At 43.3% G+C, this 26,672-nt stretch overlaps 2 protein-coding genes across 5 annotated transcripts; one reads left to right on the top strand and one right to left on the bottom strand.

Moving 5' to 3' along the window:
* Positions 1–1,068: 1,068 nt before the first annotated feature.
* On the bottom strand, positions 1,069–9,025 carry CNOT8 (CCR4-NOT transcription complex subunit 8). 2 transcript variants are annotated; one of them, XM_075057051.1, is made up of 7 exons: positions 8,959–9,025; positions 7,815–8,014; positions 5,970–6,163; positions 4,353–4,514; positions 3,382–3,526; positions 2,603–2,713; positions 1,069–2,277 (listed from the first exon to the last, which is right to left on the bottom strand). In XM_075057051.1, the coding sequence occupies exons 2-7, from the start codon at positions 7,929–7,931 to the stop codon at positions 2,128–2,130; spliced, it is 879 nt and encodes a 292-aa protein (XP_074913152.1). In that variant the 5' UTR covers positions 7,932–8,014; positions 8,959–9,025; the 3' UTR covers positions 1,069–2,127. The 2 variants fall into 2 exon arrangements, with proteins under 2 accessions (XP_074913152.1, XP_074913153.1); XM_075057052.1 differs by lacking the exon at positions 8,959–9,025 and adding an exon at positions 8,809–8,943.
* Positions 9,026–13,102: 4,077 nt separating this feature from the next.
* FAXDC2 (fatty acid hydroxylase domain containing 2) lies at positions 13,103–25,845 on the top strand. 3 transcript variants are annotated; one of them, XM_075056679.1, is made up of 11 exons: positions 13,107–13,235; positions 13,364–13,484; positions 16,216–16,280; positions 17,418–17,465; positions 20,325–20,416; positions 20,520–20,623; positions 21,354–21,475; positions 21,801–22,006; positions 22,941–23,046; positions 24,131–24,297; positions 25,538–25,845. In XM_075056679.1, the coding sequence occupies exons 4-11, from the start codon at positions 17,418–17,420 to the stop codon at positions 25,692–25,694; spliced, it is 1,002 nt and encodes a 333-aa protein (XP_074912780.1). In that variant the 5' UTR covers positions 13,107–13,235; positions 13,364–13,484; positions 16,216–16,280; the 3' UTR covers positions 25,695–25,845. The 3 variants fall into 3 exon arrangements, with proteins under 3 accessions (XP_074912779.1, XP_074912781.1, XP_074912780.1); XM_075056678.1 differs by having other exon boundaries at positions 13,103–13,484; XM_075056680.1 differs by lacking the exon at positions 13,364–13,484 and having other exon boundaries at positions 13,106–13,235.
* The last annotated feature ends 827 nt before the right edge of the window (positions 25,846–26,672 follow it).

Raw genomic sequence — 26,672 nt, 5'->3', positions numbered from 1 at the left:
AAGCTGCTGTTCTACAAGTGCCAAAACCAATCCCAGACTGTGTAGTTTTGAACATGCAACATTTTGGACCAGTCATACAGCTTACCTAAAGGCTTTGCCTGTCTTGTTAGAAAAACTAATTCTTCCTAAGAAAAGAACAAGGTTCTATAAGCCTCAGTGAACACAGCATTTATCTTGGTAATTTGTAGAAGCAAGTTTTTAAATGCAGCAGAAAAGTCAATGGGGGGATCGTGCATTTAGAAAGATTGTAAGTACAATGAAGATTATTGTTTAAGAAAAAAAGTAGGAGGGATGGGTTTCTTACGTCAAGATTCTTCCAGCCAAAATGCAGACTTGATACTGATGGGTCTCCTGCTCCAAGCTGAGTAAAGCCTCAGAACAACTTGAAGAGCAGTAGGTGAAAGCCTGGGGTTATACTAAAAGAAGATCCTTCTGTAGATGTGTTAATCTGTTAAACTGTTGCCACTAACTTGAACTTGCTAAATTCTGTATAAAGTAATTGAAAACCAGGAGGGGGAGCTACTGCTTAACCAAACAGCCCTCCACTTTAAGCAAGAACCACTAGAGTTTAGATGGAGCAGGAAAACTTCCTAACAGGACAGATGATAAGCAAAACAAATTTATCACTTTAAGCGGCTATGCTGCACTGAAGGAATACTCCACAATACTGCTAGCTGTGCCGAGAGACAAGCAGAAAGAGAATGCAAGTCCCTCCAAAGAGATCTTAAGCTCAACATTCATCAGCTACTGTACAATAAGCCTAAAAGCAGATTTTACTAAGAACTACCCCAGTAGCACATCATAAATAGTAAAAGAAGAAACTTGAGCATCTTTGAACATGTATCACTCAAATTCAGACTGCAAAACCTGGACTCTGGGAATTTTAGTGCTTGATGGAAAATCCAAAACAAGGCCTGGTTTAAAAAAATTTATTTTACAAAAATTAAAAACAAGTAGTATTTACAAGCATTTTAAATACCAGCTCTAAACCTTAACTCCTAATGATGGATTGTTTAAGCTTGTTTAAAATGAAAGACAAAGAAGTCTTAAAATTTTAAGTAAGTTTGCCATGTCCAAAAGGGTTTTTTTTCTTTTTTTGAAGAAATGTCATTACAGAGCTGTTGGGGAAAAAAAAGATACTTTAGAATAGCTCATTTTTTAAAAAGTCAGAATCCCAAGTTGTTCTTCCATCCTCTAACTACTTTTCAGATATTTATAATGAAGAGAAATGGAGCTGTTTTGTCTGTTGTTAAACATGTAGTAAAATCGGGGGCTGAAGAAGCATGGGGGAGAAGAAGAACAAATACTTATCCATCTGCTGAACTACTTGTGTTGCAAGAAGAATAAAGTCTGTACGTTAAGTTGAAGAAAACTGAAGTCAGAGTATTGGTCCAATCCCCTGTCAAAGGTGAACTTTTACGCCTCTTAATGTATTTCCAGAACAGTTTATTAATACCCATAAGAACTAAGCTGAGGCTCAGTATAGGTCAAACCTGTACCATACAGACTTAGAAACTCTGGAGAGCTGATCAAATCAGCTCCAGTAATATCCATTCCCCCTGTTGTTAAAGCAAATCTCTGAATATTTTTAGCTGCAAGGATCATTTTTAATGTTATCCATTCCCAAACCTCTGCAGTGATCAAAGGGAGCAATTTCCACAGACTACACAAAGATAAAATAAGCAAAACATGAGGTGAAGCAGTCACCCTCACAACATGCAGAAGTTTTAAAATTAGCTTTATAAAGCACAATTTGCAAATTTGTGTGCATGTCTGTGTCCATTTTTACTGGATTTCCAGACCCTTAGCTCTACTGAATATTCTACCATTAAGTCTTCCTTGCAGATTCTGTACAGTATAAAGAGGAAAAAACCAGAGGTATACACAGTAGATTCTGTCTTTTGCCCTTGGTATTAAAAAGATAGCAAACCACAAATGCTGGCATTAGGAATTCAGTCAACTCTCTTCTTTAGGGTTTCAAATGAAGATGCAGCTCTTCAGCAAAACTGCAGGCCTTCTGCAGGCTGTATACTGTAGATGCCTTTTGTTTGAAACACTATTAGGGAAAATGGTTGAGGACAGCAGCTGCCAATATGGTAACCATGTTCTGCTGAGGGGTACCGCTTATCAGGGCTGCATGTTGTTGATAATAGCCAAAATGCTCATTTTCTCTTGGGCCGAGTCCACATCTTCATTTTGTTTCTGAGCCACTCCTGTGCCAAGGCCATACAGCCGCCCACAATACTTTGCATCATCAATTGTATCCTCAAAAAACAACTGCAGATTAAAAAAAAAAAAGGGGGGGGGGGAGAAACAGGTATTGTTTAATTGTGCATCTACATCAGAAAGTACCCAATGCTAATTAAACAGCTCATTTGAAGTCGGCCACCTCCAAGATGCAGCGTGCTAATTAAAATAAGCACATGAAAGAGGATTAAACAGAAACCTGTGCCAGTGTCAACAACTTCTATTATTGACAGTTTGAAGTGTGATGGCCACAAGGCTCAAAAAAACCCCAAAACAAAACAAAAAACACATTGTGCATGTTCACATTTATGGATAGGAACTGGAGAAAGAAGAACCATAAAGAATACTGCAGTACCTCTTTCATTCTGAAGAATGCCATTCCTGTGAGAAGAGAGTCCGATCCTGCCTGGTGTTGTCGTCCAATTCGCTGCAAATCCAGCTGATCTGCCACTTCTTGAAGGCCACCCTGCAATGAGAACACAGGAGATTTTATTTTGGAAGATCCATCTCTTACCAAAATTGCCACACTTCTCCAAAACGTGAGGGCAAACACTGGCTATGATGAATTGATGCAGATTCCATCAGTACACACACACCAGCTGGGAGTGAACACAGTGGTAAATACTGTTCAAGAATGCATACTCTTCTCAAATTTAGGTAACTTGCTTCCCTGCTGCAGATACGTGAGATGACTGTAGGTACATTCATAGGTTACAAATGCTGGACCTTTCCCTCCCTTTCCTCAAACAAGGCTGTGATTCAGTAGATAAATTACTTTGAACACTGAGTGTCTACCAGTTAATCGAGTCATGTAGTAGCTCATGTAGGAAGAAATACTCCACCTTGCATAGGGAGGACAGGCATGCTGCATTATAATTAGCCTCTGAAATCACAGACACACAAACAGGAAGGCTACGGGAATGTCCCCTATATAATATACATATTGATAAATCTAAAACTGGGCAGACAGACTCTATTAGACACTAAGTCATAGGTGCTTATGTGTGACTACTAGCTTTTATACCCGTTCCAATTTTAAGACTTCATATACGCAGCAGTTCTGTCAATTGGCTTACTGTACACGTACAGTGTTGATACCCATCCATGACTTGCTTACTGGGGATGTACAAGTACCTTGAGGTTTTTGCAGCTCTTCATTAAGTACTTTACATCATAGATAGATGGGAAGAAAAGGTTCAAGATATGGAAAAATTCATGTTCCTCTTCTGGTAACCTGGAATCTGTCAACAGCTTCACCATGTAGCCAAAGTCATAACCACTGAAAACAAAAACATACAGAAGCCAGATAAGCAGACAACATCTATACTCGGTCAGTACCGATACCTCATTTTTCACAAGAGTTTTACATGCTGTAGCTTTCAAACCTTAACATTTTCTGACATTCATAAAATTCCTCTGGATCAGAGCCAGAATTCATCCTGATTATCTGTGTCGGTGTAGGATTTCTGAATGCTCCCTTGGTGCTTCCACTAACCTCTTGCGGAACAGCTAAGCCATTGGGAAGAACATACTCTCCTTCCCAACACTGCAAGTTTCTGTAGCTATGGGCAATACAGAAAAGCAGGAAACCCTGTAAGTGTCTGTTGCCACCACCTCCTCCCTGAAGTCCTTTCACTTGCTATGATAGGTATCAAGGACCTGAGCCTTTGTAATAAAGTTGCTTGAAATGCCACAAGGCATCTTAACTACACAGATTTCTCCCTCTGCCTAAACACAAGGTGGAAGTTGAGAACACCACCAACATTGTAAGGGAGAAGAAACAAAAACTTTACTTTACAATGCACACAAGTTACTAAGTGTAGAAATCACATTCCAACTTGGTAATAACTTCTTCCATAGAGGAAGACTGTAACAGCAAAAGGATTTGCAAGCAACGCATACACAAAATTCAGACTAGAACAAAATGAAGTGCCAAGCGTCCTTACTTGTTAAACTTGGCCTTCCTATCTTGAAGCTTATTTTAAGAACTGCAGAGCTGCCAATTCTTCTCCTTAAAATCTGTGTCAATCTCCATGGACAAAAGCAGCAGTATTTCAGTCAAAAAGAGATTTCTCACTTCACATCAGTGACCGTCTCAGACCTACCTGTGGAAGGACAGCCATTTCACACTGTCACTAAGGACAACCCCAGATGTCATAAGTAACTCGGCAAAATGCAGGGTATCGATCCCTTCTTCTTCGTGCTTCTGGAACTGCAGCCCAGAGCTGGCAAGGAGGTCTATGGAATCCTGAGAGTACATGTCCTCCCTGAAGGAGAAAAGCAGCTTTGTGTTCAAGGTGCTACCAAGTCAAGACTCATTTTAGAAAAATTCTCCCCACACTGTATTTAAAAAATTGGAGTGACCAGTAGGCTATCTATGGGTTCCACATTTGTGTCTCTAAAAATTCAAATTGCATTAGTTTTAATACCACTACTGCAGCCTCCTACAGCCATAATAAGCTATTCTACGATCGTAACTAGTTAATAATTCTGTTGCTAGTGCAAATTCCAAAGACTCCACCTCCATAGAACTGAATGATGTTTTGAAAAATGCCACTTCTGCTAGGTGAACAGAAGCACCACAGAAGACAGCACAGAGAAAAGAGTTCTCCCAAACAGGAAGACGTGCAGCTCTAAAGCCCTGAGCATCATTCCTGTCTACATTTTTCTTTGTCACTTCACAGCATATACCACCTTATCATCATCTCCTGCTCCATCTCTGGGAGTAAACAAAATTGCATAATACTTGGCTAAGGAAGGCAGACAGTGATGAGCAATATGTTTGGTGGAGAGCTGAGCAGGAACCTGACTTCTAGTTTGCTTCATTTGAGGGTGGGGAAGAGGGAAGGACATGACAACACACAGAGAAAAATTCATGCCAAATTCAAAAACTGAGTCAAATTAAGTGATCACACTGTGAAAACCACTTAACTCTTAAAAGTACTGAAATTAGAGGCTCACAAATTTATGGAAGTAAACATTGCAACTTTTGGGTTCAAGAACTATATGATGTGCACATACTAGCTATGAATTTTTCGAATGTTTTCCAATCACAGTTCCATAAAAATACTGATTCATTTCCTATAAATGTGGGTTTTGCCAGATAAACCCTCTCTTTATTTCCAGGCAGCTCTAGTGGTAATTATGCTGAGCTTGTCTTTACAATAACAGGGAAAGGGATAATGAAACTTGTTTCAATTGTAGCCCAGGATATTGCAGCGTGGAGGAGACAAGAACAACTGCCACACTCCATTTAACAAGTTTCATTCTCCTGAACAGGTCTGATGATTACATCAATTTTTTTTTAGATCCCACTTTATATTTTAGCATGGATCTGTAAAGAGGTATTTTCCTTTTTGCTAAAAACAGCACATTCATTTATTTTTACCAGAAAGAGATGGATTTTTATATATGTATATTTATATACATAAACTGTATAAAGTCTCAGACTATAGCGTTGTTCTGGAAAAAAAGTTTAAGGCACATAAAATTATTTGGCATAGGCTATTTATCAAGGGTATTAAAGATAGGATTTTAGCATGGCTTTGACTTCCAGAAATATTGCAAACTCCTGTCACGCCAAAATAGGTTCCCACGTAATCTATGTTAGAAATATGAATTTTTATTGCTCAGATGATGAACATACGGACACCTGCATTTGCCAAAGGAAAGCATCACTTCAGCAGAAGAGAATAGGCATTATTCCCTAGCTCAAGACTCACGTAAGGTTGAATTTAAAGTTAAACTGCCAGGTGTTGATGCCGGAAGGATATTCTCCTTTCTCATTTGTGAAAGTCAGGCCCAGCTGGATAATTTTCAGAAGGTCAACATTACACCGAAGGAGCTGATACTGATAGTCTATGGAACTGCGGAATTCACCAATTGGCCTTACAACAACTCCAGGAAACTCTGTGTCCTAGGAGAGAAGGGAAAATCTTACTTCACCACTTACTCTATTAGGAGTCATTATTATCACTCTATCAGGAGTCTGTTCAGTTCCACACTTGCAGGTGTCACCACTGCATTCTATGAATTCTTCTGTAAAAATCACTTTTTTTTTCTCCTTTTCCATATTCATACAGCTTTTAAACTGCTACAAGTCAGACACTAAAGAACACTACACAATTTGTTAACTATTGCATTTGTTCATTTATTACAGGTATCTCTTCTTGCAATTTTTCATTCCAAACAAAAAATGTTATAAAGTCATCCAATATGCACTACTGTATAATCTAAACATCTCCCTCTTGCAAAGGACTAACTCTCTCATTTTCCCTAAATATATTAGAATGGACTTTTTAATTTATTCAGTGTTCTTTCATCTTCTAAATACAAGTTATATTTAGCATTCTGACCATCTTCATTCAATAGTCCAGATAGTGATAACCTTCACTGTTTTTGAGGAACAGCCAATGCCTACATTAATGAAAACTACTGCCAATCAAAACAGACCTTAACAACAGAGCAACTGTCTATTAGGTGAAGAACATTTTACTTGACCAGTGATTGTGTGCTATCTTTGCCGAAACCCAAACTTCCATACTATTTTTACTCTCCAGTCAGGTTACGTAACTTCTCCTGACTAAGGCATATGCAAAAACTTTCATGAAGAATCCAGTGCTGTGTATCTGACAAAATTTCTCCCTTGCCCAGGATCTTTTTGTGTCCACTCTTACAGCATAGCCACTAAAACAGGTCATAAGCACACTTCCAATGAGATCAAACAGAAGCAAGAAAGCTCATTTCCCATTGATGTGAAAAAAAAAAAAAAAAAAATCACATTCACTTACACAGCTGCGCTCTACACTGAAATACTACACACTCTGCAGGGGCATGTGTTTTTATGCCACGCTTTTATTAAGGACCTTTCATATCTTGAAGTTTAGCATTCCTAAGCAAAGTTGGCATAACTTACAGTATCATAACCAAAACCAGTTATTTATGTAACTAACTGCCTCCTGCCAAACAGATACAGACTTTTAAGAGCAGGAAGAGATTTCTCCCACCTGGGGGAGATTCTGGTCATCTTAAACAAAGCTTTCTGAACACATTGTCATACCTACACCTACAGCCAGAGTATTTTTCTTCCCTAAGAATCAACATCTGACCTCGTTAAACAGGAGGCAGCCCAGCTGACTAGTTGTCACTTACAGGTCTTTTGTCCTGCAGGACCATAGCATCTTCCATAACCAAATGGAAAAGACATTCAAAGGACAAATACACTGGTGGAAGACTAAAGATTTAAACCCAGTTGTACATCTGACCTGTTTCATTTTTCTGTTGCACAAACAAATACATTATGAATAGCTAAATATTAAATTAATTCAGGTTTTTAAGGCGGTCTCTCTCTCTTCCCCATCTTTCATTCATTTATTCCATACTCAACACTACTTGCATTAAATTCTGGAAGGCTTCTCCTGAACTGCTTTCTGATTTTTCACCGCTTAACTTCTAGCTCAGTTTGACTAGGGACAGGGGGAAATACTTTCTCACTCAAGAATCAACTTATTCCCCTACCCAAAAAAATCCCTTGACTGAGGCAATTCAGTCAAGTATAAAATATTTACCATTGCTATGTAGCTGTAACTTAGAACAATCTCTCGAATCTTCCTCATCTCTTCTTCCAGATTGTTTGCCCATACTTCACAGATAACCTGGCTGTTCTCTGCAAGGGCTGCTGGCATCTTGCAGGGACCAGAGTGAAGACAGCTGATGTTGAATTCAGATGATGGTGTAGAATTGCAAGCTGTGTGATCTTATCAGTGCGCTGCATTAAACAGATAAATAAATAATGCTTTATATGAAGAAAGATCTACATGTAGGAATGAATGCTCTGTTGGAGTCAGTCACGCTTCCATTTGCAGATTCAAATAGCCCATTTAAAGTTTACACCAAGTTTTTCTTGCTTTTATCACTTCCTGTAAACACGCTGAACGAGACGAAAACATAGAGCATCCCTTCAGGTTATGAGCACAATTAGCAGCCCAGTTACTTATGAAAAAAGTCACTCTCTCCTCCTGGCATAAGCTCTGAAACTTTAGGCATAAGACATACAAGCAGGGAACCCCCACGTTTAACGTTCAGCTATTGCGACAGCTTTCAGGAACGGCAACGGCACGCTTTACAGACTGCATTTATAGGGATGAGCTCCTCTGACGTAATTCGGTAAACACCGAAGCGAGGTATTTCAGCCTATGCTAACGGCAGTCCCAGCGCTGCTACCCCCGGGATAAACCGCCGCTCGTTCACCGTTTCCTGACAGAACACGAGCAAAACGACCCCCCCGTCTCGGCAGCCGGGTCTCCAGCCGTTACCTGGGCCTGCCCGCCGCCGCCGGCGGGACTTACCCCAACCCGCCACGGCCCGGTCCGCCGCGGGGGGCGTCCCCCTCCCTCCGCCCGCCGACAAAAGGCCCCGCCGCCCGGAAGCGGCTCATCCCGGTCGGTGAAGCGGGAGTACCCCCCCCCTTCCCCTTCCCCTTCCTTTTCCCCTTCCCCTTCCTCTTCCCCTTCCCCTCAGCCGGGGGGTCCCGCAGAGGGCCCGGGGCCGCCCCGCCCGCACCTGCTCGCGCGCCGCCGGGCCGGGCCCCGCCGCTCGCGCTCGGGGAGCCGGACCGCCCGGCCGCTCTAGCCCTCAGTCCCCCCCGCGACTCGTCTGCTCCGGCGCTCCCCATCGCCTTCCCTGCTCTTCCCCCCCCCCCCCCCACGCTACCTGCCCGGAAGCCGGGGCCGGGCCGCTCGCCTACTGCGCAAGCGCGATACGGCCTCCGGGAGGGGCGGGACTTCCGGGTTGGCGCTTATGCTCTCGCGAGAGATATGGCAAAGCCGCAAGGGCGCGCTGCGGCGGGGGGGGGTGGGGTAGGTTGCTGCGCGCGCCTGTGCCGCGGCCGCGCGCTCGCTCCCGCGGAGGGGAGGGGAAAGGGAGGGGGCGGGGGGAACGCCACGCGGGGCTCTGCCCGGAGTGCGCCTGCGCAGAGCCCGTGGCCTTGTGACGGGTCGTCTTTCTCCTCCCCGCTCCCCCCCCCGCCGGTACGGTTAGTGGACTCGCCCGCGCTCCCTGCTCTGGGAGAGGCGGGCGAGTCCAAAGTCCGCGGACGGGGGGAGGCATAAGGGAGTTAGGTGTCCTCCTCTCCCTGAGGGAAGGGGGGACTCGAGGCCGGGCGGCCATAACCTCGGTGGGCTGGCAGCACGCCGGCGTGGCCACGTCCCCTGGGACAAGGACAGCGCCAGGCCCTGCCTGAACGTCCCCAAAAGAATTAGTGGCCGCCCGTGGCTCAGCAAAGGGAGAGGATTGGGTCACGGCAGAGACCCTTAGGCTGTGGCCTCCATCGGGCCTGGGCTGCTGCGAGGCGGGAGTCTCCCCACGGACCCACGGGCCTTTGCTGCGTGGCCCAGCCGTGGGCACGCAGGGTTGCGGAGCGGGACGACGGTGTGTTTTTCCAGGCCACGACGGGAAACTGCTGCTGTCCTGGCACATGTTGCTCATATGTTGTAGTGCGTAGCAAGCTCATTACTTGAGGAAGTTCTGCCTCTTCCTGCCGAAGCTTAGAAGTCATTGTTCAAGTACCTACTATGCCTGCAAACTTTTAGGCTGACGACTCCTGTTCCAGAAAGGCTATTTAAATTACATTAGCAACAGAAGCTAGTATCCGGTAAAGCAGCATAATGTAACTGCTTGTGTAGCTTAGCTGCCAACACTTGCTTAGCTGGCAGGTGCTGGCAGCAAACTCTGAATTTATTTGGGAGCTCGTCTACTAATAATTAAGCTTAGATGGTATTTCCTTTCTTTTAGACTGCCAGCCTGCTGGACAGGGTTGCATCTGTTATACTGCAGTTCTGGTACCGTTGCAGAATTGTTACCTGCCCACCATTTGGGAGTCTTTCCTCTCGCTGAATCTCAGCTACTTGCCTATCATTTTGATACAAGTGTCTGGAAAAACAAATCTTGGTATCTTGTGCACTTCAGACACAGTTCAGCGTCTCAGGTTTAATGTTCATACCTCAGCAGAAATGTAACTTTTAGAAAAGAAGAGGGTTTTCCAAGTACTGCTCTCTATCAAGTGACCTTGGTGCTGTCAGTGCCTTATGACATCCCATTATTGAATGTCACTTTGATTCAAAGTTTATCTTCATAGATGATAGATAGTTACCATTTTGCCTCCTCAGCTCTGCAGTCTCTCGTATTGCGTAATTTATATATTATGCAATATGCTAGATTGGCAGAAAGTAATCACCTTTTTTCCCATGTTCACCTGCGTTTGGGATTTCATGCAAGAAAAAATAGGTTGTTAGCAGGTAAATATAGCAGGTTAGATTACAGCACTCTGTAAATAAAAGGTTAGATTTTTTTTCCTAAAGAGTTCAGAGTAAAATAAATATATCATTTTTCTTGTTCAGAAACCCAGTGCTTGAAGGTATGTTGAAGGCAGGGAAAAAGGGAGGATGAATCTTCTTAGGACACCAAAAATATGTATGCCTTGCTACTCAAAAAATATATTGCAGGAAATAATACCTTGTGATAAATTGAGCTGGAAACATATTTTGCTTAAGGAGATCAGAATTTGTTTTTTCAATCATGGCTAATTTTGATCATGGCTAATAAAGAAGAAGAATAGCTGGAAAATGCACCCTGCTCTTTTTAGAAGTTCCATAGTTCTTCTATTTGGAAGTTACCAAGCTTTCTTCCAGGTCCAGCACACCAAAGCAGATTCTTGAAGACTCCTCACACCCTCTATATGCTTCCGTTAAGACCAGAGTAAAAAAACAGTCTGTGTGTGCAGACCGTCTACATCATAAGGTGGAATAAAGGGCTTTAGTTCAACATTTTCACATTAGTCAGCTTGAGCTGCATGTCCTGGATTGTGCCCTGTTGAAACCGTTGCACGTTTTCTTTAGAGCTTAGTAACAGCACCACAAATAGTAGAAAAGATGCAACTATTGCTGAACAAGTTTAAACCGTAACAACAAGGCCATCATTTCCACTTTCCTAACCCTTCCATTGCTCCACAGATGCTTCTAAAGTGTACCACTGCCATACTAGGTGGTGGCACACATGTGCCCTGGCAGGTGGTTAGAAATATAGTTCAGAGTGCAGGGAATTAATGATTAGGTGAGGTGTGCTAATTTCTATTTGACGTTAGAGGAACTATCAGTGTGGGTTTGCACAATCCTGAAAGATAACTCAGTTTTTCTCCTTCTAATGTTGTTTTCAAACAGCAAAACAAACAGCGACTATTACAAAAACTGTGGAGAGTGAACAAAGAGAGGCTATTTTATGAATTGTCTGATCAAAAACTCCTTCTGCTGAGAAGAAATCAGACTTCTTGCATGCCTCAGCAAAGATTGCACTAACGTCGGAGGGTTTCTAGTGAAGAAGCCAGTGCAGGGCACAGGCTAGCCAACAGATAGAAGCAGCTTTTAGATTACTGCCAACCTGCGCTAGGTACAGACTTGCAGCAGAAGGTAAATTACATTTACATCCTTATGACTAATATGCTGAGCTGTTTGTTCCTAGTGGGTATAAATATTTCAGAGATAACCCATGTCAGAATTGAACAGCAGCTAAAAAGAAACACTGAAGTCTGTGAAATTCACTGGCTTATCACCTACTTTTGGCTGTTGGATGAACAGTCCACCTAGTGCAAGCTCAAGTCCAAATAAAGATCAGCTCAGGACGATATTCATGTGGTACTCCTCTCTTGAAATGGCAATTTCCACTTCCTCCTCTGCATGTGTGTAAATAGTTTGAAGGAATCGCATTTCTCCCTGTTGAGTCTGCTGTCTATGATAAATAACAATTAGTAGCAGCAGCTAAGAATTACAAACTCTTTCCCTGCTAGGGAATAGTTAGGATTAGTCAAGAGAAAGTGTCAATGTCTTAAATCTGAAATGAAACAACAGCGAATGTTTACTGCACTAAGAGGACAAACAGCGCCAGGTCAGGAGGGGAGTTCTGGGAATACTCTCCTTCCAGAAAAAAAATTAATTGATAAAAATACAGATGTAGTGGTAGGTACAAGAAACCAGGTGCAGACAACAAGGCACCATCACTATTCATGCTTGCAGATCTCTCTGCAGCCATAGCTGCTGCTAGCTTGAAGATGTTGCTTACCAAACACGAGCATGTGTTGCTTCACCTGTGAGTGGCCATACAAGGCTAACTGTGAGGCAGAGGTGATATTCCTTGTTTTTCTTGTGTGGAAAAAATAAATCTCAAAAGTTATGGTGTGTAATGCCCTCAATTCTCAGAACTGAGTTCATAATAGGGCACTGCATATTAGGTAAGTAACACAGATTTGGGCCACATTTGCATAATAAAGAGCAATGCTACTGCAAATTACATCTTGCTCTCTGCAGTACCATAATTAGAGACTTTATGGTCTGTAAACATTATATTTAAAGACAACTGAGCCCAAGCACATGCTAACCTATTTGCATCTTGTCTGTAGCTGGAACCAATACCTGCAACTGGTAGCAACAGTGTTGGTTTAATTTGTAGACCTAGTACAATATAAGGAAAACCGGACTGCTGTTTTTTTGCCAAATTTCACAGTAACCCTTATTGCTTTTAACAAATACACCTTTGACCCATTCACTTGCCCTGGCACTAGCTATTTTGTGCTCGAAACATGAGTTAGTGTGTTATAAAAACTACTTATCTTTAAGGTGTCAGTGACTTTTTTATTCCCAGATATAGCCGTTAACTCTTGATGAAAAACTCTTACCTGCAGAGATGTATTCCAAATGCTTAACTGAGTGACAGCATGCACATATGCACAGGGAACACTGCCAGTACTAACAGTGACATGGCACTGGCTTCACATGACTTGTCTGGGAGGGGACAGCCAGCTCCTGCTTGGAAACACACACCCCCCGTCACCTTTGCCTAAGCCCTCATAAAGTTTCCACAGCAGTAGTGAAAGGTGAGGAGTTGAACTCTGGGCTCTGAATAGACACAAAGGACCTCTCCTAGGCTACCATCAGCAGGAGGTGAGTGAAGAACGGGCAGCCAGAGTTGAGGAGTGTAGCAGCTTGAAAAGATATGATAGAAACTTTGAGGAAGTCATTAAAAGGCAATGTCACGTGTCTGTGTGAAGTACGATTGTAAGCTTTTCTAGGAACTGTGGTTGCCTTCAGATCTGTGCAGTGCTTGGCACAGTAGGACATCCACCAAACACGACGTCTAGCCCTGGGTCTGTCGACATAGCGTGGCTGATATGCAACTTTTCCAGTGAGCACGTAAGTTGTCCTTATATTTTCCCTTCTATACTTTCATGGATAGTCATAGCCTTTTTTCTCTCAGGCACGGTTGTTTTCCGCTGTCTATACACTATAAAGGTTGATTCCAGTGAAGTAAGCTCTACAACAGACGATTCAAGCAGGAGGGAAAAAGGAATACAAAGAAACTGGTAGGCAGCCAGTCCATCACAGCAGACGTACCATCTTACTCAGCTGCACTGGCCAGCAGCAGGACTATTTGGCTGGTGTCAGAAGCAGGATGCAAGGCAATACAATACAGCGTGCAAAAGGAAAAGTGAGCACTTGTGCAGCCTCCGCTTGGGACTGTCTGAGCAACAGAAGCGTAAGGGGACAGCAGAGATGGGACATAAATAATAATCTAAATGTTAAAACAAATGTAAAAAATATGGCAGTTCTTTCCTTTTCAGATTATGTTGAGCATTTTAAAACATGATAAACTAGCTAGACAAACTAGCTTTTTCTGATACCTGAAGTGGAAAATTCAGTGAAAACAGATCTGTGACTTAATGAACAGTTGTTGGACAAATGATGAAGTACATGGAAATAACAATTAAAAAAATGTATTAGAATTATTGATTGACTAGTGTATGTTTCCTCTTTAACGTCAAGAGACTGATTGGAAAAACAATTACTTCATGGTTGAGAATTTGGTTTGGATCAAATTTTATGTTAACTAATTTGAAATAACCAAAAAGGAACTTGTTTTTTTAAACAGCACCAGTTCTAGCCTAATATTCAGAAAAAGCTGCAGGCAACTGAGAACTTCACTGGTTGATTCGGGGCTGTGTAACTTGCCAACATGAGATCAGTGCCAAGCAGTTGAAGGGCTTTTTTGTTTGCCGAAACAGCCATGGTTACACGAATGCTTTTTTAATATATTTGGTGTATTCTTAATCAGAAGAGACGTTATCCAACAAAAAAAGAGTAGGTAACGAGATGTTGGGAAAAACCTAATCCGTCAAAATTTATCTTGTTTTAATGTAAATAATGTAACATTTTATCCCGTAAATGTGACTTAATGAAGGTAGTGTACTGAGATTTTGGGGTGAGGGAGAGTAAGCAGACATGGCAGTACTGTTTTGAACCGGAAGCCTTTGCCCAAGCAAGACTTCTGTCATAATTTGATTTTTTTAAAAGGAGTACTACTAGAAATTTGATTATAATTTTAACTCTTTCCTAAAGTCATAGAATATGGGACTCCATCAAGCAATGGCTCTTTTGCCTCCTAAAAATTCAAAGCAGAGTCACATTTTCTGCTGTGCTCTGCTCTCTAGCTCTTCACCTGCAAAGATTCAGCAGTTTGACTCGGCACTGCTGAATGGAGGAACCATTCTGGAGCATCAGCCTTCCAGCAAACAGCTGAGATACCTCTTTTATGTCTGCTTCTCTAAGATCTAATATTGTCTACTACAAGGTCATCGGAGTAGAATAATCTCTTTAACCACAAAAAACTATGGCCAACACAGTTTACTGCATTGCCTCAGTAGAATAATTTCATATTGCTGTTTTCAGGTCCCTACTGGGTGGTTGTAGAGAAGAAAGGGAGGCACACAGCAAAAAGGCAAGGGATACAAGTTATAACAAGGGAAATTCTGATTAGATTGGGGGGGGGGGGGGGGGAGGAATTTACAGTGAAGGTGATCAAATACTGGAACAGATTTCCCAAAGCAGCTGTGGAATCTCCTTCAGTGCAGATGCTCAAAACTCAACTGTTCAAGGCTCTGAACAACCTGTTAAGAAAGCTGGAATGGAGCAAAGTCTCAAAAAGGAATGGATTATTCAAGCTTGACATATTTCAAGCATTAGTAGTGTTTTCTTGGAGGCAGCAGGCACACCTGCACTGAGAAGACCTGTGTGACAAGATGGGCACGTAGTGCACCTTACATAACATAAAATGCATCACTACGATCAGAAGGTCTTTCGGAAATGAAGATAAGATCAATTTGTCCTGTAGCAAGTTATTTACGCTGTTCTATTCAGGCTAGCAAGTTATTTGTGATTGCTACTTATAGGTATTCATCAGATATGTTAGAGTCCAGCTATATTTTTTCAATAAGGTTGTGGTTGGCAAACTTGATATATCCGAGAAAAAAAAACATACAGAAGATCTCATAGACTGGCTCTAGTAACTCACAGTCTAATAGCGAGGAGCTCCAGATTCGCGGCAAGTCGAGAAGTCCTAGGACACTGTGACTTCCTTAACACATCCTCATTTTAAGTAATAGCACCTTAGGGCACCTCTGACACTGCTTTTTTGGCCAAGGGAGACAAAGTTAACTTGTTTATGTTTTTTTAAGGCTGCTACCAAAAGTTAGCATTTCCCATAGGAGTACATACAACCCTAGTGTCGAAATAGGGCGTTGGGAGTTCAGGCTCGTGGTTTCAAGTTTCAAATGACTTTTTGCCTGATTTTTTTTTTTTTTTTTCTTCTCAGAACTGCTTAACATCAGTTTCTTCCACTAAAGTATGTGGTTTGGTGGACTGGCCTTGTCCTTTTTTGTCCATGAGTAAGCAGGAACCCAAGCATGAAGGTGGTGTCCAATTTTTCTCTCTTATGCCCCTTGACCTGCATACTAATGTAATGTAGGTAAACAGAGCTGGAAACACCTGTAAATAAACAGAGTTGCACGTGCAAGAACGTGTCCAGAAAGCTATCATTTCAAAACTAAAGTATAACCTCCTGGCTAATATGAGGACTTCTTTTTGGCAGTGTATTCTTCCCTTCTGAAACGCTGCAAGAGGAGTACTCCCAAGAGGCTTGCTACCATCATAAAGGTAATAGAATATCATCTTCTAATGAATAATTTTCCAGCTGTTTTTCTTTGTACCTTAGACAGGTGCCTTTCTACCTTCTTTGTGGTTTCCTTTGTTACCTTAGGTAACACAGTTTTCCTGTGCTTGAATATTCTTCTGAGTATGAAAAGCAAAATAGATTAAATTCTGCATTCCTCAGTAACCTGGCCTTCATATTATTAGAATTCAGGTATTTGTTCTTAAAGACCACGTGAAACCAAGAAAACCTGTTAGCTTTTGCTAATTATAATTTATGGTAAGAGTGCAGCAATATAAAAACAGCTGCACAACAATCCCTAGGACAGCCACAGCTTGTCCTGAAATACAGAGATCTTTCCATGGCCGTGGGCAGCAGCAAAGCCCCAGCAGCTACTTAAACCTTGGGTTTGATTTTTTTTTTTTTTTTAATCAAAACCAGCAACAAACAGTCAAGCCAGAGCCAAATGCAGTGAGATTTATTACGAGGTGACCACCTGTCCATTTAGGACTTCAAACCCTCTAATTGACCGTAGCGGGACTTGAAGCAAAGATTATTTTCTCACTTACCGTGTTCTTAAGCTGTAACTTAGAGTTCCTCTGCCACGTGAGTGAAGGCTGCGTGGGGCTCTACTGTGTTAATTCTTTGTGGCACAAACTCACTTTGTTGTAGTTGGATTTTTGGTTTCATCCTTATTAGTTTAATGGCATGTTGTCGTTATGGAAGAACGCATGTCCCATTATCATCATTTGCTTGCAGTCTGTGAAGCGCTGGAGTTCCTACCAAGTGCAATGTATTCCTGGGCCAGATGGAGGGAGGCAGCCGTGCCACAACACAACAGTACCATGATCTAAAGCTTTGTTTTTGGCTGTTCTCCAATTTTTCTTTGTTACCCTTGCATCCCTGTTTGTTTTCTGGGACAATACTAACTCATCATGAAATAAGGGGATTTTTCTTCTCAAGAGCTCAGCTTTGCTTGATGGCCAACATGAAGGAGGGAGCAGGACAGAGCAGAGAGAGTAAATACTTTACAGTTTTGCAAACTGAACTCAAAGTTGGGGGGATTTGCTGTTGTCAGCAGCATATTCTTCTACTCTCCAGCTGTACAAGGTTCACTTTACTTAGATCACCTTTTATTTCAGATGAAAGGAGACTCTGGATATTCCACCATGGCTGAGCAGCAGAAGCAGGTAAAGGCTCAAGGTCATCTTTCGAAGGAAGCGTTATGCAGGTGCTTTGGAAGGCTGGATGTGTTCAATCATCTTCTAAGAGAAGTGACAGACACATCCACGCTCTGATCACTTTAGCACAACCAGGAGCTCATCTCTTACCACTACAGCAACATTTTCCCAGCTTTTTTCCCTTCCAGCGGACTGCAGCTACAGCACCAAGTGATGAAGGGCCTGTTATCTTTGCTCGTGTGGCAAGAGACCACAACGCTCCCCTGTAACCAGAAGCCATGCCACCTGACTGGGCCCAGTCCTCAAAGTGCTCCTGCTAAACAATTAAGTTTCCCAGCTGATGTGCCCCAGTCTCTTTACCTTGCAGGCAGCAACCCTGTTCTGCACTTAAGGAATTTGCCAACTTGTACAAGTCCTTTAAGGGCAAGATCTCAAGCGATCCATGGATTGGGAACTACTGTGCTGGAGCTGTTGGCAGGAAGAGAAACAGGCTGTTAGCACTTGGACTTGATGAACGAGATATATATTTTTTTTCTGTGTAAACTTCTCTGGTTCTACAGCTCATGTAATTATACTGTGTGGGATTCATTCATGTAATCACTTCATCACATGCAATAAAAACACAGGCTCAAAACAAGACAGTTTCTAGCCAAAGAGGTTTCATAATAGCTTAAGTGTTGAGCTTTAGCTACTCTTTGTCCTATCTCAAAGCAGGACATACACAGTGTCTGATGAGTATTAGGAGTTATCAGTTTTTGAAACTCTGAGTTGTTCAGCTGGAAAATGCTAAACAGTCTGAAATACTATTTGGTCTAACTAAAAATTCTCACACTGGTAAGATATCAGAGTTTTTCTTTGGTATGTCCTTTCTTCATCCCAGGAGAAACAAGGATTTATAGGATACAATTCTGTTAAAAAGCTGTAAGCTTTTTATAGCTTTTGTAACCTTTTTTCTGAAGAATAGGTAGATGGTGTTCCGGGGTCTAAAGATTAAGAAAGTCTTATCTCATGTCAGCATACATGAGGCATAACATGGATGCAATTGGGAGTATGAAACTGCTAAGAGAGCAAATCTCCAGCCCAGAATCCAGCATGCACTATCTGAAGCTGGAATAGATTGCTTTCACCAGGCATGCCTTTGTAGTTCAGTACGCCCAGTGACAATGCTGGCAACTGATTGCATTGCTTCTAATATAAACCTATAGGGTTCACAAACATCAACCTGTAGGGCAAGAGTCCTTTAAATGACTTCCTCCCCAGCTGCTAACTTGATTTAAGAAAAAAAAAAAAAAAAAAGAATGATGATAGGAGGAAAGGGTTGTTTGTTTTAATGAGGAAGTTTCAGTGCTAATGAGCAAAGTTCTGTCCTGGGACAGATAAATATTGCTGACAAGTCCTGGGCGATGTTTAATGTTCTGTAGCTGTTACAGAATCTTAAAGAAGCTCTTAGCACTGAAAGCCATCTAGAGAGGATTCCTCTATATTGCATTACCCTAAAGACACCTGCATTCAACATTAGTGAGCTCTCTTGTTTGTCCTCTCTGACAGGAGACAATCAGGACAGCAACTATGTGGCATGCTATTTTTACTCCAGCCTGTTTGTGCAGCACAACAACACAGTTAAACAGGAAGGACAGAGTAATGAATAAGACACTAGCTGGTTATTACACTGTATTATTTTAGAACTGCACTGATTTTTTATTTTAAACATTTATCCTGCAGATAAATGTAATGCATATTTACCCAAGAAAACCCAAACTAAGATTGCTGAACTCCAGAACCAATTCCAACTTGGGCTACTCTAAAAGACAGATAGTTAATTATACATTTGTAATATATTTGCTAAACAACTTGGTTTCAAATATTTAAATGCTAAAATATATTAAATACTGCTTTTTGTATATACTTACTCCTGGAATCAAAAGGTCTCACTGGTAATTTTCTGACTCTCTTGCAGTTGCTTTGTATAGTTAAAATCCTTACTGTGGTGAGAGTTACGCTAACATCATGCCCTTTTGCTGTACACAGGAATATTTTTTCAGTAGATAACATTGCTGTGTCTGAGAGCAGGGATTTAGAGAACTTTATACTTTGGAGAAGTTGAGTATTTTGGCTCATTGTTAATGTGCAGGTGTTCTATACAGAAGGCACATGGTACCTACTAGCCAAGTTGTACTCTTCAGTACTAGAGCTGAGCAGTACCTGTGAAGGCACAGCAAAGTGACTTATGCAAGGAAAGGTAATATCCTGTATTAAACCTCTGTTATACTTGGGGAAAAATAGGCAAGCCTCTGGGCACGTAAGCCTGACTTCAGAATCAGTCTTCAAAGCAAAGAGGAAAGTTGAGAGGAATGGTTCTGGATTAACTGGAGCTGTTAATCAGATTATCTGAGCGCAACAGTTCTTGACTGCCGCAGGGAGAAAACATATTGCGTACTGGGAAGGAGAAAGTAGTGAGGGAGGGAGGTGTTGAGATGGAGCTCCATTCCTTACCCCCAGGTCTTCCTTTCCTACTGCTCGGACTTATCCAGAAGCCCCTTATATTATAGTCCTCCAGGTACTGAGAAGCATGCCAAATAAAAACAAAGAGGGAAAAATCAGTGGTCCTTTCTCTCCCTGTGGTTATTCCAGAGAAATTACATGTCAGTGACAGTTCAGGTCTCTGTAAGCGTGGCAGACGGATGTATGTATGCTCCCCCCCCTCAATTACACACAATATCCCATTACAGCTTTGTTATTGTGTTCTTTAGAGAGTTTGTGAAATGAAGGGGGCCATCATAGGCCTGCCTTTACCTCCTGCCTTTCAAATCCAAACAATGCTAGTGTAGGACACAGCGGCACGTGCTCACTCTTGTTGCTTGCTCACAGGCAGAGAAGCTCTGGGATGCCCTGAAGGTCACTGCCTGCGTCCTTGGTACCAGCTTGCTCACATTCACTGCCTTAGCGAACACTGTTTCTTGGTAAGATTGTTCGAACAAAGGGGCTTGAGGAGAAGCTTTTCTGCGGAGAGGGGAAAAAGTGGATGATGAAAAGATGGACAACCAAGAACACTTATTCCCACAGGAACATGCAGAATCTCTGGGACGCTTTAGGCCATTTCTGGCAAACAACATGGCTAAAGCTCTACTACCTGTTTGAGGGAAAGGAGTGGACAATCTTCTTCCTTGGTGAGTTTTAACAACTCCCTGCTGTAGGAGCAACCGTCCATGTATTACATCTAAAAGGGGGACGTGGACACACCTTCCCCAACTCACTAATCCTCCTACTGAAAAAGCACATGTAGGCTTCAAAGCCAGCCACAGCTGACGTAGTGCAACTGTGCTGCCTTTGGACTGGTTCGCCAGTAGACCCCCTATACAGGTTAAAAATTTGATTTTTTTGCTGCTGCTGCAATGGCTTCCCTGCAAAGACACTTTGCTCCTGTGAGAGCCGAGTGACTCAGTAGAGCTAATTACTAAAAATTAAAGTAAAATTAGTGAATTTTACTCTTGCTGCAGCACCTATAAAACTCCTCTCTGTCTGTGATTAACAATTGGTGAACAGGCCTGGTAGGGACCTTGCAAGGTCCCAGGGATCAACTCAACTTTTTCCTACTTGTATTTAAAAAACACCCATGACAGAGATCCCCCAGCCTCCCAGAAAAGCCCTTTCTTAGCCTCAGTTGTGGCAAGTTTCAACCTATGTGACATTTGTCTACTCCTCCCCATTCCCTAGGTTTTGCCCGGATATCAGAACTTACCCACATTCCATTTTAAAGGATCTCAGGGCAGGGGGTACGCACCTGGTACATCTGGGTCCCAGAAAGGTCCTCTGGGCGCTATGCCACTGTATTTTGTTTCCGATTTAGCCAGGGCTCTCAATTTATTCACCCATCTCTGCCCTTTCCTCACGCCACAGGGGCTGCGTTGGTGCCTAGCCTTGCTTTCTGGTGCTTCAATGGAATCCTCATGGTGGCTGATGTAACAGGAAAGCCAACTTTCATTACTCGCTATCGCATTCAGCTGGGCAAGAACGATCCTGTAAGTATTTCTCACTCTGCCTCTTCTGCTGGCTAAACACTTCCAGCAGTCTCTTAGGCTAGGAGCAGGGGAGAAGAACGTGTTATGCTTTTCTCTTGCAACCAGATAGGATTCAAGGACAATCAAGCTGAGTCTTGTATATCTACTGCAGAGAGGAAGGCAGTTCTTGTAATTAGCCACTGATCAGATCTGGATTGACTGCTTTTACAAAGTTTATCCCAAAACTAATATGGAAACTGCCTACAAGCCTTAAAGCTCTTTATCCTTCTGACTCAAAGCTGTATTGTTTCTGGCTTAGCCTCATGTCCTGACTTCTCTTTTGCAGGTGGACACAAAAAAATTGCGCCAAGCCATCTACACAGTGCTGTGTAATCAGTTCTTCATCTCCTTTCCCATGCTTGTGCTTATGTTCTACGTCATGAAATGGTGGGGCAACACCTTCAGCAAGGAATTACCCACCTTCCGCTGGTTTCTTGTGGAGCTAAGCATCTTTACCTTAATAGAGGAAATTCTCTTCTATTATACACACAGGTGAGCTGAGCACAGGAACAGAACTCTATGGTTTTTCTCCACGCCTTTAAGCTTATACCCATCTCTTGCAACAGCAATAGTCCTAGTGCCCCCTCTTCCACCCATCTTGTATGTATATGGAAAGACTTACAGGTCCTGAAATCCACCTTTACAACATGAGGCTTTGGTGTTGCCAGTAACTACAGTAAGCAAAAATGGGTTAAATTACAGGGGTGGAGCAGCTTAGAGGCTAAGGAAGAAACAAAACAGGTAGCTTTACACAAAAGCTGTGACCCAGCATTCTTTGAAAAGAGAAGAACAAGACTGATTATCCTGAACGAAAAAAGCTCAAGACATCAGTGACTGATCTCCTGTTCACTTGTACAGCATCTACGAAACAGGGCCTGGCTCCTGACACGGCAGGCTTCCTACCAACACCAACATTAGAGGGAAAAATTAAAGCAAGGAAGAAAAAAGCCTGCAAAAGACCATGCAGAAACAAGCACAGCATTCTCAGAAATATGTGGGTTTCCCTTTTGGACAAATGCACATAAAAACCATAAAAAGCCATTTCTTACGAAGGACCCACAGAACCTAAAAATCTGACTCTAATAGTTGTCAGCAGGAAAAGTCAAAACAGTGAAAATATAAAGTGAGTCTTCCCCTAAGTAGTACTCCCAAGTTTGAGCAAATGAGTCATTCAGAGACTTTGATTTATGGGATTTATCTGGACTTAAGTTTAACATTAGCCGGTGGACATATCAACTGAGCGAGGGCTCAATACTAAAGAAAGAGAGAGACAGGGAAGCAGGCCAGGAGTCTCATCCCAGCTGCTCTGAAATCTTTATGTTAAAGAGGAGACATGAGCAAGTCCGCAGCAGAAATTCTGCGTTATGTTACTCTATGTTCCTTTCTTGCAGAGCTCAAAACCTGCCTTTCTGTTTTCTCTACTTAGGCTTGCTCACCTCCCGCTCCTGTATAAGCACATTCACAAGAAGCACCACGAATGGACAGCCCCCATTGGCGTGGTCTCCATTTATGCTCACCCAGTGGAACACATAGTAAGTGGATTCTCCCATGGTCACCCTCCAGTTTCTGCATGGAGCACGATTTCCATAAGATGAGGAGGAGTGGTAAGAGAAGAAAAGCAAACGTACCCTTAGACCCTTAGACCTTTCTTACAAAGAAGAAGCTAAGCTGCATTGCCAAGAAGCTTGGCTGTAGAAGGGTTGCAGTATCTGTTTATGCCAGACTCCACTAGCTTTAAGAGCACAGATTCAGGGGCCTCCAACAGATAAGGAACCAACTGAATGGTGCTTCCTTGAGCACAGAGAGGGCTGGGACTACGTTCGGTGCCTTCAGCACAAGATGTGACACACAATCTGGGTTACTGCATGGATTCAGAATTCTGTCATGATTTTCACGCTGGTGGCTGGGATCACTGTTTGCAGGAGTGTCTCCCAGTGCTGCTCCAGCGGAAACTTCTCATGAAAACACATCCCACCTTCAGAAGATTCCACTTATAAGTACTATCTCCTGTTAACAACAGTCCTGGGCTGCAGCACCAGCTCTGTGAGTCTCCCTAACTGACAGTCTTTGGGCAGCAGACTGACTTCTTTTTTCAAGAGTCCAGCTAAGCCTAGCTGGTGCAACGAGCTTGGTCTGGGCAGCAACAGCCATTTGTGCCACTGGTAGGACACAATGCAGTGATGCAGCCGGGATCATCCCATTGCTGCCCGGACTGCACATGTCCCCAGGCCATGCCCTGTTACAGCTAGGTTTCCCAAGAGCAGCTTCAGCATTATTCCAAGGTGAAGCTGAAATTCAGACCTCTGACTCCCGGGTGATTTACTGGAATCACGCTGCCCTCACACCCCGGTTTCAGCTCATGTCTTAACTTCTACCACAAGCTGAGGGAGCTTGGGCTGTGACTATGTTTTGCAGTGAGTGAAACTGAGCTCAGAGTAAGTTATTTCTTTGATCATTATGTAATTTTAGTATGGTGTTTGCAGAGGGATCTTCCCTTTATACTCTTTGCACAAAACTAATGTGATGTATCACCTACGTGAAACAATTCAGCTCCTTAGAGGAGAGTCTGCTTGTTGTGGACTTGTTAATGAGGTAGAGTTTGCTTCTCATTTCTAGCTCTCCAACACACTGCCTGTCATGACTGGACCAATGATCATGGGGTCCCATATTGTTTCAATCGCAGCGTGGTTCTCCCTTGCTCTCATAACAACAAGCATTTCGCACTGCGGCTACCACCTGCCCTTCCTACCGTCGCCGGAGTTCCACGACTTCCACCACCTCAAGTACGTCCGGGCACTGCTCAGCTTCCCCTTCCCCTCCTGCCTGTGCCCTGGCATCGCTGACGGGAAAAGCTCCTTTCCGAGGGTCAAGTGGGTTTGGGTAACTCATGTACAAGCAGAGAAGCCTATCCAGTTCGGCCGATAGCAGGCTGAATGCTGTCAGTTTTTAAAGCAGTTAGAGATGGGGATTTCGGACAACTCCAGCCCCCTGCCCACGCAGCTGCCAGACACCTTACAGACATCCACCCTCCTCCACCAGCTGACTTGGAAACTTTCTCCAAAGCACAAACACCGCAGCTGAGGCTGGGCGTTTCAAGTTTCCTAAGATTACATGGGAGGAAAAAGCACATAGTGTCTGAAGCAGCAGGTATCACCTGGACTTTCTCCAGCAGAAGGTCAGAGACAGTTCTCTGCAAGGCTCTTCCTAGAAGTTTAGAAGACACTGCATGTGATCTAGAATAAAGACAGAGCAAGGGCAAGTCACACAGCTGAAATAAATTTGCAGGGAGCCTCCCTGTCTGCCCCTCTCCCATACACCCGGATTAGTAACACCGACCTAGTTAACACCTTGCCCAAACAATTGCAACTAACCCTTCCTGGCAGACTCCCAGCCTCCTCCTCCACTGGAGAGAGCAGAGTTTCAGCTGGTTGTTCAGGTATACATACCACAGTAGTGGAAGAAGCAGTCCCATCTCCCAGATGTGCACTAAATTCAGAGACATACACCCTCGAACAATTAACCCTCCTGCAGAAACAGCCAATGTGGCAGTTCTATCACCACCCAAATGCTGGGCAACACCCAAACCAGTGTCAGTTCTTATCAGTCATTTCCTCTGAAGCTCGGCTCAAGCCAGGACACGGATCCCTGCAGAGCCGAGATGCTCTCTGGGCAGAACAGCTGTGCCAGCATACCAGTGCTGGAAGCACAGCAGCTCCGCGTCCCGGGGCGGCCGGATCTCGGGAGCACACGGACATGGCAACATGGCTGTCCAGCCGCTCCCGCAGCTCTGAGCAGTCCGGGAGAGAGACGGCTGCTGTTCGGTGCCACCGTTTCTGGGTCACGAAGGCACCGGAGAGGGAAGTTGCAGAAGTTTCACCCATGCTTCGACAGAGCTGCGAGGGAGACTGGTGCCGTGGCAGAAATCGCATGGACGGTTTCTCAGGGCTCTGAAAGGAGATGGAAATAGGAAGGGCGAGATAACCTCAGTAACTTCCAGTGATGTTTATTCTGTTTGGTTTCCAGGTTCAACCAGTGCTACGGAGTCCTGGGAGTGCTGGATTATCTGCATGGAACAGATACAGTGTTCAGACAAACCAAAGCCTATGAGAGACACAGGGTCCTCCTCAGCTTCACACCGCTCTCAGAAAGCATCCCCGAGGCACCCAAGAGGGCAGAGTGAACCCAGCAGCAGCCTGCAGTTCTTGCAGAGCCCCGTGACTAGCAGAGTGAGACAATGATTTATGCCAAATAGTATTTTAATTGGGAAACATGTTACTGTTCACACGTAACAAAACCCAAAGCTGAACTTAAAACATGCTACTTGAGATGACTGCACTTTTGCTGCCATTATTTTCTACCTAAGGCACAAAAAAACCTGCTCTAGAAACCTATTTTTAAACAAAGTTTAGAGCAGTTTTTTTCTTAATTACTTGCACTGTTCCTTGGTTTTAGCTGCCTGCACATAAGCCAGATGTGTTCTGGGCCACATGGCTTTGGGGAATTCTCATTATTAAGGTTTTAACACTTCAGTTTTCACAGCCTCTGCAGCAGCATTCTATAGGAATACCAGCCAGATCACTCTAACTACATGTTAATAGGATTAAACCCACTATTTGAGACTCATAACACCTGGGATATGGGATGCAACCCCATGGAAAGTCAGTGGGGCCACAGCTTTAGAAACGCTCTCCCGTGCACATGCAACGGAGGCCTCACTTGCCCCAAGCGGTTTTCCTTCATGCGAGAGGTCAGTACAGGTCTGAATTAAGGGCTGCCGCATTCTCATCTCTGCTCCACAAACTAATGTCTGCAAACATAAAGCGAGTTTCCCCCACATAGGACAGGAAAGGAGAGCTGAGAGCTGATGAGCTACATGGCAGAAGCCCTGGTGCATCACCTCCTCCTGCTGTGACTCATCTCACTCCCCACACGCCAAAAGGAGACACAAATCAAAACAAGCTCTGTGCAACTATCAACTGCGGAAAGAGATGTTCCAAGGAAGACTCGCTGCTGTCCTGAGCTGTGTGGAGATCAGTGAAACCGTGTAAGAAAGGGCCCAACAAAAAGCACTCATACCTTTATGCACATCCATAAGTACCTACACAACCGAGCTCGAGACATTCTGCAAATTTTCTCCAGGATCTTTCTAAGTCTCAAT

This window comes from Buteo buteo, chromosome 24, assembly GCF_964188355.1.
Source record: "Buteo buteo chromosome 24, bButBut1.hap1.1, whole genome shotgun sequence".
NCBI classification, from domain to species: Eukaryota; Metazoa; Chordata; class Aves; order Accipitriformes; family Accipitridae; genus Buteo; species Buteo buteo.
This window is presented reverse-complemented; position numbering and strand designations above follow the sequence as displayed.